Source organism: Sinocyclocheilus grahami, unplaced genomic scaffold, assembly GCF_001515645.1.
Source record: "Sinocyclocheilus grahami isolate Dianchi unplaced genomic scaffold, SAMN03320097.WGS_v1.1 scaffold708.1, whole genome shotgun sequence".
NCBI classification, from domain to species: Eukaryota; Metazoa; Chordata; class Actinopteri; order Cypriniformes; family Cyprinidae; genus Sinocyclocheilus; species Sinocyclocheilus grahami.
Genome location: NW_015505887.1, coordinates 347,350 through 361,344, shown reverse-complemented (window position 1 = coordinate 361,344; position 13,995 = coordinate 347,350). Strand labels below are relative to the sequence as shown.

The 13,995-nt window shown below is 36.3% G+C and overlaps 1 protein-coding gene across 1 annotated transcript in view; it reads left to right on the top strand.

Annotated features, from left to right (window-relative positions):
• Window positions 1-6,656: 6,656 nt before the first annotated feature.
• LOC107560034 (tissue-type plasminogen activator-like) overlaps window positions 6,657-13,995 on the top strand; it is a 23,719-nt gene continuing 16,380 nt past the window's right edge. The window contains exons 1-3 of the mRNA XM_016244092.1: window positions 6,657-6,823; window positions 12,651-12,737; window positions 12,841-12,883. Coding sequence (XP_016099578.1) covers window positions 12,672-12,737; window positions 12,841-12,883 — 109 coding nt within the window. The 5' untranslated portion in view covers window positions 6,657-6,823; window positions 12,651-12,671. The remainder of the gene's footprint in view (window positions 6,824-12,650; window positions 12,738-12,840; window positions 12,884-13,995) is intronic.

The window sequence follows — 13,995 nt, the reverse complement described above, 5'->3', positions numbered from 1 at the left end:
CTGCGGTTACATGGAGGGTGGACAGCTCATGACGGGCCCTCGCGATTACTCACATACAAACCCTGCAGAGGAGAACACGATCAGAACAATATCTGTCTATACAACTAATGTTAAAAACACATATGTGTGTGCAAATGTTTAGAATTTGTCCCATAACCTCAGCTACATCTGACACTGTGTGTGTGTGTGTGAATATATACATATAAAAACACTAGAAGTCTATATGTCCTCATTGAAACAGCTAAACAAGTGTGTGTGAGACTTCAAAACAATAAAGTGAACTACTTTCTGCGTTTTTACAGGGCTTGAGTATAGTGGACGACTTATGAAACACATAAGATCAGATCAGCTTAACAAACTTTCAAACAGCTGCTATATTACATAAGACAAGTAACTAAAGTTCAGATATGTAAAGCTGTTTATTGAGAGTACATTGTATTTCTGTGATTAAGCAACTCGTGTTGACTCATTAATGAGAAGTGGTTTTACCTGTCAGATTTGATCTGATCTATACGAAAACACACTCTATCTGTCTGTCTGTCTGTCTATCTATCTATCTATCTACCTGTGTGTCTGTCTGTCTGTCTGTCTGTCTGTCTGTCTGTCTGTCTATCTATCTATCTACCTGTGTGTGTGTCTGTCTGTCTGTCTGTCTGTCTGTCTGTCTATCTATCTATCTACCTGTGTGTGTGTCTGTCTGTCTGTCTGTCTGTCTGTCTGTCTATCTATCTATCTACCTGTGTGTGTGTCTGTCTGTCTGTCTGTCTGTCTGTCTGTCTATCTATCTATCTATCTATCTATCTATCTATCCGTCCGTCCGTCCGTCCGTCCGTCCGTCCGTCCATCCATCCATCCATCCGTCTATCCATCTATCGGTCTGTCTGTCTGTCTGTCTACATGTCTACCTGTCTGTCTGTCTGTCTACCTATCTATCTATCTATCTATCTATCTATCTATCTATCTATCTATCTATCTATCTATCTATCTATCTATCTATCTATCTATCCGTCCGTCCGTCCGTCCGTCCGTCCGTCCGTCCGTCCGTCCGTCCGTCCGTCCGTCCGTCCATCCATCCATCCATCCATCCGTCTATCCATCTATCGGTCTGTCTGTCTGTCTGTCTACATGTCTACCTGTCTGTCTACCTATCTATCTATCTATCTATCTATCTGTCTGTCTGTCTGTCTGTCTGTCTATCTATCTATCTATCTATCTATCATCTGTCTGTCTGTCTGTCTGTCTGTCTGTCTATCTATCTATCTATCTATCTATCATCTGTCTGTCTGTCTGTCTGTCTGTCTGTCTATCTATCTATCTTATCTATCTATCTATCTATCTATCTATCTATCTATCTATATCTATCTATCTATCTGTCTATCTGTCTGTCTGTCTGTCTCTCTGTCTGTCTATCTTATCATTGTAAAGTAATTTTAAACTTCCAGGCCATGCTTTCTCAAGCCAGTATAAAAGTTTGAAATTATAATTAGTAGTTATAATTCTATAATTCTAGTTTTTAATGCATGAGTAAAATTGTCACTAAAATGGCATTGCTATATTTATATAAGCTATATTTAAATCAGAATCACCTACAGATATGTTGTGCATTGTATAAATGTTCATGGCTTTGCATTTCCTCCATCTCTCACTACACACCGCTTGAATCACTGCTGCATCCTGGGATCATTTCCTCAAAAAAGTGAGTTCCTGTGGTGCCACCTTCCACAAGGACAGATTTACAGATATAACCTCTCTCAGCCTTGAAAGCTGAAGTTTCCTTCATTTGTTTTTTTCTCTTCTGTTAAAGGACTGACGTTTGAATCTGTACAAATTTCTACATAATTGTCGTATATCTATTGGAAGCAATGCACCTTGATAAAAATGTCAAGTATTCTTGTTTGATTTAATGCATTTGCATTCATTTCTTCAATAGAAAACAATATCAACAATACTTTTATTTATATGGAATAAAATGATCTGACTGGGTCTCAGAGCTCTTAGGAGACACCATCACCTCCTCAGTAAGGTCAAGGCCCTTTTTTCTTTGAATTTCTAAATAAAAGGTTGCTTTAATGGGTTTGTTCCTCAGAAATGTCCATTTTCATTTTACAAGAACTGCTTTGTCCCTAAATAGCCACGGTACGATGATAAGCCTGATGTCCTGTGTCATTATGACTGAATCGGATCTTTTGGCCAGTTTGTCCTGAGCGATACAGAAACTCTCAGATGTGGCCTGTGGAAACATGTCATCGCTGAGTAAATAACCAGCAGCGGGGTAAACAGCTAATAAATCTTCTTAATCAGATGCTCTTAGGAATCACATGTCGCCGCATCTAAGAAATTCTAGAGGTCACTTGCGTAGGGCAGTTTGGTGACGGTCTGTTCTGGTCACTCGCTGATGTTCTGGTGTGAGTGATGAAGATGGCGTAGATGTGAGGTCCTGAACCGCCCCAGCTGCTCTCATCATGTGTTTATACAGAAGTTTCCTGTGATCGTGCATAATACTTGATGAAACAAGGAGATAATCTGAGTGTAACATTATACAGATAATAAAGATGCTTGAGTCATATAATACTAACTCACTGACTGTCACGAAGAGCACTACATGTATGACATAAGAAGTTCTCTTCTCTTGTTTACTAATCTAGCTTTTAAATATATTGGCATTGTCTTCTAGAATTGTTGGCTCACTAGAAAATCACTTGTGATGTTCCAATATTTGCTCCCTTTAGTGCACACAGAAATAAAATGTCATTAAAATTAAATTAGGCTAAATTAAAGCTCACTAAACTTCAATCTCAAACATACTATATATAACAGCTGATTTCCCCACTTTTGTCAGTCTAGGTATCAGTGGGGAAGATTTTACATGGCCTCTTTCTGCAGGTTACATCGTTACACCATTAAGCAGCGACAAGTAGCCTACTATAAGCGGGTATTGAATCATTAATTGCATTCGTTCAAGCACATTGATTTATTCATGAAAAAACAATTGAGTGAGACAATGAATCATTCAAAGAATTGATCCATTTAACAGCACTGTTTCTTACAGCAACAAAACAATTGAGTGAGTCATTGAATGATTCACCGAATTGATTCGTTTAACAACACTGTTTTATTCAGGAATCAAACAAATGAATCAGTCACTGAATCATTCACTGAACAGAATCTTTCAACAACACTGTTTTATTCAGGAACGAAACAATTGAGAGAGTCATTGAATATTTCACAGAATCGATTCGTTCAACAATACGGTTTCATGCTGCAACGGAACAATTGAACGAGTCATTGAATCATCCACTGAAGCGATTTGTTCAACACTGTTTTATTCAGGAATCAAACAAATGAGCCAGTCACTGAATCATTCACTGAACAGAATCTTTCAACAACACTGTTTTATTCAGGAACGAAACAATTGAGAGAGTCATTGAATATTTCACAGAATCGATTCGTTCAACAATACGGTTTCATGCTGCAACGGAACAATTGAACGAGCCATTGAATCATCCACTGAAGCGATTCGTTCAACACTGTTTTATTCAGGAATCAAACAATTGAGCGAGCCATTGAATCCTTCATGGAATCGATTTGTTCAACAATACAGTTTCATGCAGCAACAGAACAATTGAAGGAGTCATTGAATCATCCACTGAAGCTATTTGTTCAACACTGTTTTATTCAGCAAGAATTAAGGGAAGGGTCTGATTTGGCTTTCTTTGGATTTTTTCGTTGGCGAATTAAAAAGAGGCAAAGGCAATATATCTAAAGCGTAAGTTACTCCATAGTAACCATATTAAGACTGAAATCTTTGTTGTGTGTAAAAGCAATATCACACAATCGCTCTGTCACCTTGTCAATAATAGCGGTCCAAGTCCTCATTGCTATAAGGTGAGTCTCTTTTGAACTAGCTACAATTTTACTTTCTCAGCTCTTGTTACCTTCACACCTGGGGGAAAACCAGACCAAAACCAACGGTGTTTAGATCCCCCCTGGTCCATGACACAAGTTAGGACGTCACAATGACTTTTCCCTCAAAACACACAGGGCCACATAATAGTGGAATGAGCTACCAAATACACCAGTGGTTAACAGCACAGGCGCCGAGGTAATTTATTCTAATTTGTTGTCTTAATTTTATGCTGAGGAAAGCACAGTCTTTATGAAGAGTCTAATGGACTAACAGGTGTACAGTGAAATTAGACTGTAAAATAGGAAGCAGGAATATGTTCTTGTTTTCTGCGATCAAAGCGGGATTACTATCAGAAACAACTTTTCAGTAGGCCCAGTTTACTTGGTAGCACTTTACAACAAGGTTCCATTAGTTAATGTATCACATAAACTTGAACAAAGGATGAACAATACATTCATTACAGTATTTATTAATGAAACAGTTGTTTATTCACAGTGCATTAACTAATGTTAACAAGCACAACTTTTGATTTTAATAGCCTAATGCATTAGTAAATGTTGAAATTAACATTAACTGAGATTAATAAATACTGTAGAAGTATTGTTCATGCTTAGTTCATGTTAATTATGTTAACTAATGAACCTTATTGTAAAGTGTTACCGTTTACTTTTCTTTATATTATATTAGTTTGATGAAGTCAGTTCTCCTCATTTACACACACACTGTAAAATGATTTTTATAAGTTATCGGAGTAAGAAAACACTGTTTCAGTCTGTCTACTTTAAAATTTCACTTGATGTGTATTTGGTGTTAAAATTGTTCATACACATTTGTTTTTCAAGAGCAGGCATGTCTCAGTAATGTTTTTACGGGTGAACTGAGACGAGAAACGTGCGGATCCATGTACAAAGCTTTATTCTAAAACATAGTCAAAACAGGCAAGGGTCGGACAATGGCAAACAGGTATATAGAGGGCAAGACTGAAGAGTAATCCGAAACACAGGCGATGGTCCAGGTGAGGAATAAACAGTATACGAACAGGGCAAGACAAGAGGGGTAATCCAAGACAGGTGATATACTTCAGGGCAGGCAGAGATCATACAGAAACGAGATATACAGGCTAGGATCAAGACACGTATGACTAAGGCAATAAACAGGATTAAACTAGACTTTGACTCAGAACTAGAAACTCAAACTATGACCGGGAACTGCCTCCGTAAAGTAGCTACGCATAACAGCATAAATGCTAAAAAAATACTCGGCGTTGAATGGTGGTGTGAGACTGATTTTTATAGTGTGTGTTATTCGTAGCAGCTGTGTGTGATTGGTTTCAGGTGAGCTTGTGATTAGTGCAATGAAGCATGGGAAATGTAGTCCACACTGATGTGTAACAGTCTGTGTGGTGTGAGAGTCAATATAATGGGAGGGCGACCTCTGGTGGCAAGCGGACGGAAGTTCATGGACAGGATTTGTGACAGATGTAATGTCACTAAACTTTTTGCTGTAAACACCTAAATCTGAAATCACTTCATGTCAAGTATTTTGCTCGTGATGTGCTTTTTACAGAAGTCCGTTTCCGCCACGGAATAAAAAATATAAAGTAGCCTATTAATAAAGTAATAAAGTATTTGCGACTTTTTACCTCACAGTTCAATTCTGAGAAAAAAAGCCAGAATAGCCAGTTTATATCTCGTAATTTTGGCTTTTTTTCCGCAGAATTGGGAGAAACTCATCTTTTTACATTCTCACTATTCTGTCTATTTCGTATTAATATCGCGATTCCTTTTTCCGACACGGAATAAAAAATAAATAGGCTAAATAAAAAATAGGCTATTGCAAGTTTATATCGCACAATTCAGATTTTATTTTTCTCAGAATTGCGAAAAAGTCCGAATTGTGAGATTTAAAAAAATCGCGATTATATTGTTAGTGTGTTATTCGTAGCAGCTGTGTGTGATTGGTTTCAGGTGAGCTTGTGATTAGTGCAATGAAGCATGGGAAATGTAGTCCACACTGATGTGTAACAGTCTGTGTGGTGTGAGAGTCAATATAATGGGAGGGCGACCTCTGGTGGCAAGCGGACGGAAGTTCATGGACAGGATTTGTGACAGATGTAATGTCACTAAACTTTTTGCTGTAAACACCTAAATCTGAAATCACTTCATGTCAAGTATTTTGCTCGTGATGTGCTTTTTACAGAAGCCTGTTTCCGCCACGGAATAAAAAATATAAAGTAGCCTATTAATAAAGTAATAAAGTATTTGCGACTTTTTACCTCACAGTTCAATTTTGAGAAAAAAAGCCAGAATAGCCAGTTTATATCTCGTAATTTTGGCTTTTTTTCCGCAGAATTGGGAGAAACTCATCTTTTTACATTCTCACTATTCTGTCTATTTCGTATTAATATCGCGATTCCTTTTTCCGACACGGAATAAAAAATAAATAGGCTAAATAAAAAATAGGCTATTGCAAGTTTATATCGCACAATTCAGATTTTATTTTTCTCAGAATTGCGAAAAAGTCCGAATTGTGAGATTTAAAAAAATCGCGATTATATTGTTAGGCCTATTTTTTTTCCGTGGCGGAAACGGGCTTCATAGCTTTAGCTGTCTTTACAATAACTGACTCTTGATGTTGTCTAATCTAATGCAATGCTTGCGTACATGTTTTCATGTGCCAACATGCTTAGGTTGAGTATTGCATCACTGACACTCACTGATCTCACACATTTATCGGACATTCCTGTCCCTCTCCCCGCCCCGCATCAGCACCATCACCTCCGCAATAAATATCCTGAGATTCAGGAGCTCAGACACAGAGACACGGAGGAGATCCGGAGAGGCGCTTTAGCTCGGATTAAGACGCATTCTGCGCGCGCTGAAGAGGAAGCGGAGTACGGCGCACTGGTTTCGGGAGGTGAGACGCGAACACACGCTTTATTTCATGCTTAAACAAGTTTCGTTTTATGCGTTTGAGTTCAGAACAGCGCAGTGCTTCAAAACACACAGAGCTTCCTTCCTAGACAGCAGCATTTTTGGGGCATCCTAAGCGCGTCGGTAACCGAGTCGGAAAACACCTGATGCAGGAACACATGCAGCAACTCACCGATGATGCCCAAAAATACTGTCGTAGTACGCAGCGAACTGGGATTTGAGACACCACCGAGTATGCATTTATTTCACTTATATATTCTACAAAATTGCACAGTGTATGAAAATGACTTATAGTTAATATTGTGTAAAAACGAACATGCTCAATTGTCTCCATTTAGGTTATTATTTATACTTGATAAGGGTCTTAAAATGGATTCATTATATCTTAAAATGTAAACTCGTGTACTCAGGTTGATTCAGTCAAATTACATTATATATATGACTTGATATATGAGGATCAGATTTTTGGTTACCTATCATTTTTACAGCGCATAATATAGAGCAAAACTGAGCATTTATTATATAAAACCTTCCATAGGTACAGGTATAATAGAATACAAACTGGGATTTGAGACACTGTCAAAGAGTTATGCATTTATTTTCACTACAAACTTGTATAGCGTGTGAAATATATATATAATGCACTGTAAACTTGTACATGTGCTGTTATTTCCTTAAGCAGCTATTTATACCTGATTCTTAAAATTACTTATTTTATATTTGTAAATTGTAATGTAGTCAGGTTGATTCAGTCATTTAATAGTATAAATATCAACATGTTATGTAATATATAACTATCATGTAAGTAAAATCTATGTTTATATTATATATCTAGTATTAAAGAATGTGATTGTGAAGTTAAAAGGGTTTTAAAATTTGTATACATTGTAAAATGTGTAAATGTGCAGTTGTTGCCTTTATAATCTATTTGTACCTGATTTAAACTGACTTATGAAAGTGACTTATGATGGTGCAACTGTATATATTCAGGTTGATCTGATTTGGCTTGAATAAAAGCTGTTAATTTAAGTTTAACCACAAGGAGCACTTTGTATTTTCACAGTATGTGTATAAAATGCGTTTATAGAGTTTTGGTCAACCTAAAGGCTCTGTGGTTGTAATCTGGATACACTGCAGTCATCAGACGTGCATCCAGCACTTACAGTACTCAGACTGTAATTCATGTTGGCTCCTTCAGACTCGTGTGACGTTGACGCTCAGGAATTCGTTATTCCTCTAATAACACTCTGCTGTGTGTAAATCCACTCTTATCTGCAGAACTACGAAACCGCATGCTGGTACCGTGAATATCCAGCACTGCTCGTCTAAAAACGTCATTCGTATGAGAGATAGGCTACCGTGTGTCAGACACACTTTAAGACTGCTCCTAATCTAAAGCAATATTAACCCACCAGACCAGAATGAGTACAAACCGCCTCTGGCTTTTATTAAGATCAGGGTTATGATGCATGTTTGCAGTCGGCTCACAGCCAGCACATTTACAGCACGCTCTAATGCATAAGATCTGTGCTTTACAGACACACCGCTGTGTTGGTGGCTCTTTGTTGGTTTAATTCAGATTCCTTTTAGGCTGCTCATAACTCACCAGGTCTGCTCGTGCTGATGTTAACATGTTACTAGTTGGTTTTGCTTCAAATTGCATGCAGCTTCTCTTATCCTGCGCTCGTTCGGCCCTCGTATTTATCGTGCGCTTACAGATGGACAGATGCAGGACAGATAGACAGACTCGTAATGAGAACGCTGTGTGTGTGTGTCTCTCGTTCTCTCTGTGTGCGGTGACTCAGCTTCACTCCTTTACAAGCTTTTCGACTCACTCATCACGTTTGCAATGATCTATTCCTCTGTTCTTCCCTCCCACGGGTTTCTGTCTGCTGGACAATGGTGCTGTGTTCTTCCTTTGGGGCCGAAAGTAAGGATCAGATTTCTCAAGACATGTGGATATCAAATGCTGCATGTTTTCCCTTTGCAACAGTGAAACAACTTGTTGTTTTCCAGTCCTTAAAACAAGATTTGAGAGCTGAAACTGATACAGGATATTAAGACTTGAATATAAATGTGATTTGTTTTGTACATTTAAAGATTTGTGCCAGCTGTTCTCACTATGTTTTACTGATTTTTATGCTTAAAATGCTGTGAATTCAAGACAAATGGTTATGCATTTGCTTATATTCAAGTTGCATGTGGGTCAAAGACGTTAAGATGTCCACATCAAAAGAAATTTACAAAAGTTATTTTATGTCCATAGAAAGCACATTAAATGCGAGTAAAGTGTCTGCATTTAAGGTTTCAAATAAGTTTTTGAAGAGTAAGATGTCAAAATTTGGTTGAAATTATGTTCCATTGTCATTCAGTGTAACACTTATAGTTATGTAAAAATTCAAACAACATGCTTATTCTGACCTGTACATATTAAGATGTATAAAAGAATAAGGGAGCATAGTAAATTTTATTGGGGTTTAAATTAGTAAAAAATTCTTACTGACAAATGGGCAAAACCTAAGATAGTGGCATAATTAAAAAAAAAAGTAAAATTACAACTAATTAGTATTTGGGGTGAAAGTAATTAGATATTTAATGTGTCATAAATTAATTTTGTTGTAAATATGCCTGACAAGATTGTTTCACTGAATGACATTTTAGTGGGTGTCTTCTGTAAATCAGGGGAAAATGTATGATATTTATTTTTTGCTCAGAAAAACAAAAAACAAAAATACAATTACATTAAACAGAAAACTTTTTACTTTTTTTTTTTTTGGAAAAACAACAATAATTTAAGGCAGTAAAATTGAGGAGACAGAAATACTCTTAAGTTTGAGCTCGAGATGTTTGAAGACAAAAATACTCATGTTTGAGGTTGAAGAATTTTGCGGGTTTAAGTTTGAAGAGAAAATACTTTTGTTGAAGTTTAAGGTTGAAGAACTTTGAAGACTTAAGTTTGAGGCTGAAGTTTATAGACAAAATCACTAAGGTTTGAGTTTGAAGAAGTCAAAAGTACTGTTAGTGAAGTTCAAGATGTTTGAAGACTAAAAATACTCTTAAGCTTGAGATCGAAGAAGCTTGAAGACAGAAATACTCAAGTTTGAAGAAGTTTGAAGCCTAAAAATACTGAAGTTTGAGGTTGAAAAAATCTGAAGACTAAAAATAGTCAAGTTTGAAGTTGAAGAAGTTTGCAGTCAAAAATACTTACAGACAAAAACTACTCAAGTTTGAGGTTGAAGTCTGAAGACTAAAATGCCCTTAAGGTTGAGGTTGAAGAAGTTTAAAGACTAAAATACAATTAAGTTTGAGGTTGAGGAAGTTTAAAACTAAAAAATACTCCAGTTTGAGGCTGAAGAAGGTTGTAGACAAAATACTCTTAAGTTTGAGGTCGTTGCCAGTCTGTGGTTTTATATGTATGTGACTCATAAAGAGAGAGTTCATACTGACTCATGAGAGCTGCTGCACATTGTGAATGAGGTCAAATAATAAGGATACCAATAGAGGAGAACGGAAGGAAAGGGAGTTGAGAGGGGGAAAGAGAAAGAAAAGTGGGTGAGGTTTTACAGCAGTGTCATTCTGCAGACGCTCGGCTTGCATCAGGTCAGACAGATCCACTTGTGTTGTTTCTGTTGAGTGTGTGTGTGTGTGTGAATGTGTTTTCTCTCTCTCATGTCAGCTGGGTCCATATGTTTCCTGCACACCATGGTCACTGTAACGTCTCACGCCCTTAATGAACATGCAACTAACCGCTGCATTATACTGCATGAGTGATGACTTTATGTGCATGTGTTTTTGTGTTTGCATTTAACACCAACTTAGTGGCAGATGTGTTTACAACAGATACAAGTGACTTAGTCACTGACATACAGTGATCTTGGAGGAATTTGATGAGAAATGAAACCCTAGATGAGATGCATGTGAGATTACGGGGGGGGGGGGGGGGTTTGAGGTTGAAGTCTGAAGACTAAAATGCCCTTAAGGTTGAGGTTGAAGAAGTTTAAAGACTAAAATACAATTAAGTTTGAGGTTGAGGAAGTTTAAAACTAAAAAATACTCCAGTTTGAGGCTGAAGAAGGTTGTAGACAAAATACTCTTAAGTTTGAGGTCGTTGCCAGTCTGTGGTTTTATATGTATGTGACTCATAAAGAGAGAGTTCATACTGACTCATGAGAGCTGCTGCACATTGTGAATGAGGTCAAATAATAAGGATACCAATAGAGGAGAACGGAAGGAAAGGGAGTTGAGAGGGGGAAAGAGAAAGAAAAGCGGGGTGAGGTTTTACAGCAGTGTCATTCTGCAGACGCTCGGCTTGCATCAGGTCAGACAGATCCACTTGTGTTGTTTCTGTTGAGTGTGTGTGTGTGTGTGTGTGTGAATGTGTTTTCTCTCTCTCATGTCAGCTGGGTCCATATGTTTCCTGCACACCATGGTCACTGTAACGTCTCACGCCCTTAATGAACATGCAACTAACCGCTGCATTATACTGCATGAGTGCTGACTTTATGTGCATGTGTTTTTGTGTTTGCATTTAACACCAACTTAGTGGCAGATGTGTTTAGTGCTGACTGAATAGGCTAATAATTGTTAAAAATGTATAACCGTTGCGCTGAGGAATGCTGGATAAACTGGTTAGGTTGTAATCTAATACACACAGTGAGTATTGTTCTGTTCTTGCGTTTTGAGATTTTGCCCTTGAAATGTTGAATAAGAAAATAATTTTATCAATGAGTTTTTTTTTTTACATTAGTTGCATGGATGTCATTTACATGTGTTTTTATATCCAAACATATATTACTTTAACATATCAGAAACACTGCCTTGTTTTTACAAGGCACTGCAGCCAACAGGAAGAGACCCATGAACTTCCTGTCCATCTTCATCACACACACACACACACACACACACACACACACACGCACACACACACATTGTGGTGTGTGGTATTGGTGGTTTACGGGGACTCTACATAGGCATAATGGTTTTTATACTGTACAAACTGTATTTTCTATCGCCCTACACCTAAACCTACCCCTCACAGAAAACTACTGCCAATTTTTTTATTTCGTAAAACATCATTTAGTATGTTTTTTAAGCCTTTTGGTTTATCGGGACACAGGATGTGTTTACGTTGTAGTACCCATGTCATTATACACATTTGTGTCCTCATAAACCATATATACCCGAACACACACACAATATGGTTACAGCTTCTTTGAGCCACTGTGTGTGTGTGTGTGAGAGTGTGAGTGTGTGTGTGTGTGTGCATGCGCATTTTTGTGATAAATGAGGACATAAATTTGTATAATGACAAAGGTATGACATAGGTATTACAAGGAGAAGGTGCTTTTCAGAAGCAGAAACTCTTTTCTATGTTTTGTGGTCATTGTTATAGTCTCTGTTCCACATGGGACGCTCACAATGTCAGACAAAGAAAAACAGATCATAAAGCCATTAAACCCTTTCTTTATTTAGACTAAAAAAGGCCAACACATTACCAAAAAACTTGGTTTCAAAGTGGAAACAGATTGTCATTGCATTTCTGCTGATGCCATGGCACATTTTTTGTGCTTTTTTAAAATATGAACCAGTGTTATGTTAGTATCACCTTATAGTTTTTATTTTCCCATTTTTAGTTAAAGATTTAGTACTTCTGTTGGTTTTGTCATCTTGAATAGGCTATTTTAAAAAATATTTCAATATATTTGTATTATTTTTTACTTCATTTTTTTTCATTAAGATATAAAAGAGCAACATATGAGCAATAACATTCTCCCGTGAAATTGTAACAAACCTTTCTGTTTGTTTTGCAGGGGAGAAACCTTCAGGTCAACATGAATGCATTGCTAAACCTGATGCTGCAGCTTCTAGCTGCTCTGTGCTGTGCTGCAGATCCCACAGTAAGTGTGTGTGTGTGTGTGTGTGTGTGTGTGAGAGAGAGAGAGATAGATGTACAGTAAATGGATGATATCTGGATTGATCAACATTCTGCATCTCTGACAGGTGCTGGATATCAGACAGAAGCGAGGCACGCGCACATATAGAGGTGAGTTTTATTCTGACCTCTCAACTTCATCTCTGGCTATGTTGCATGTGTGTCCGCCCGGGTTTACAGGAACACAGTGTGAAATCAGTAAGCCATCAGCATTTGACCTTGCAGCAAATACAGCTGTTTATCACTGTTTAGAGTTTTTTTAGTTATACTAATTTGACTTTTATTTAATTTTGTTTTTGCTTTGTATTATTAGTTGGTAGGAAAATTTGTATAACTTGCTATATTTTAGTATATTAGTATAACTTACAATTTTTTTGTATTATTATTTGCTAGTATAAGTAGTATAACTAGTATAACTTACAATTTTGTTGTATTATTAGTTGCTAGTATAATTAGTATATCTAGTATAACCTTTTTAGTATCATTAATTGCTAATAAATTTTGTGTAACTAATATAACTTATCATTTTTAGTATTATTAGTTGCTAATAAATTTAGTGTGACTAGTATAACTAGTATTTTAGTTGCTAGTAAAATTAGTGTAAGTAATAAAACATACTATTTTTAGTATCATTAGTTCCTAGTAATGTAGTTGTAGTATTATTTGTATTATAGTATTGCTATTTATGAACTGTTTTATTAGTATTAGTTGCTATTAAAATTAGTATAACCAATATAACCTACTATTTTTAGTTTTATTAGTTGCTAGTAAAATTGGTGTAACTAGTGTGACTTACTATTTTTAGAATTATTAGTTGCTAGTAAAATTAGTGTAACTAGTGTAGCTTGCTATTTTTAGTATCAATTGCTAGTATAGTATAACTAGTATAACTAGTATATACTAGTATAACTTACTATTTTTATTATTTGTTAGTAAAATTAGTACAACTAGTGTAACTTGTGCATTTTAGGATTATTAGTTGCTAGTAAAATAAGTATAACTTGTGTAACGTATTTTAGTATTATTTGTTGCTAGTAAAATTAGTATAACTAGTGTAACTTATTTTAGTATTATTTGTTGCTAGTAAAATTAGTATAACTAGTGTAACTTATTTTAGTATTATTTGTTGCTAGTAAAATTAGTATAACTAGTGTAACTTATTTTAGTATTATTTGTTGCTAGTAAAATTAGTATAACTAGTGTAACTTATTTTAGTATTATTT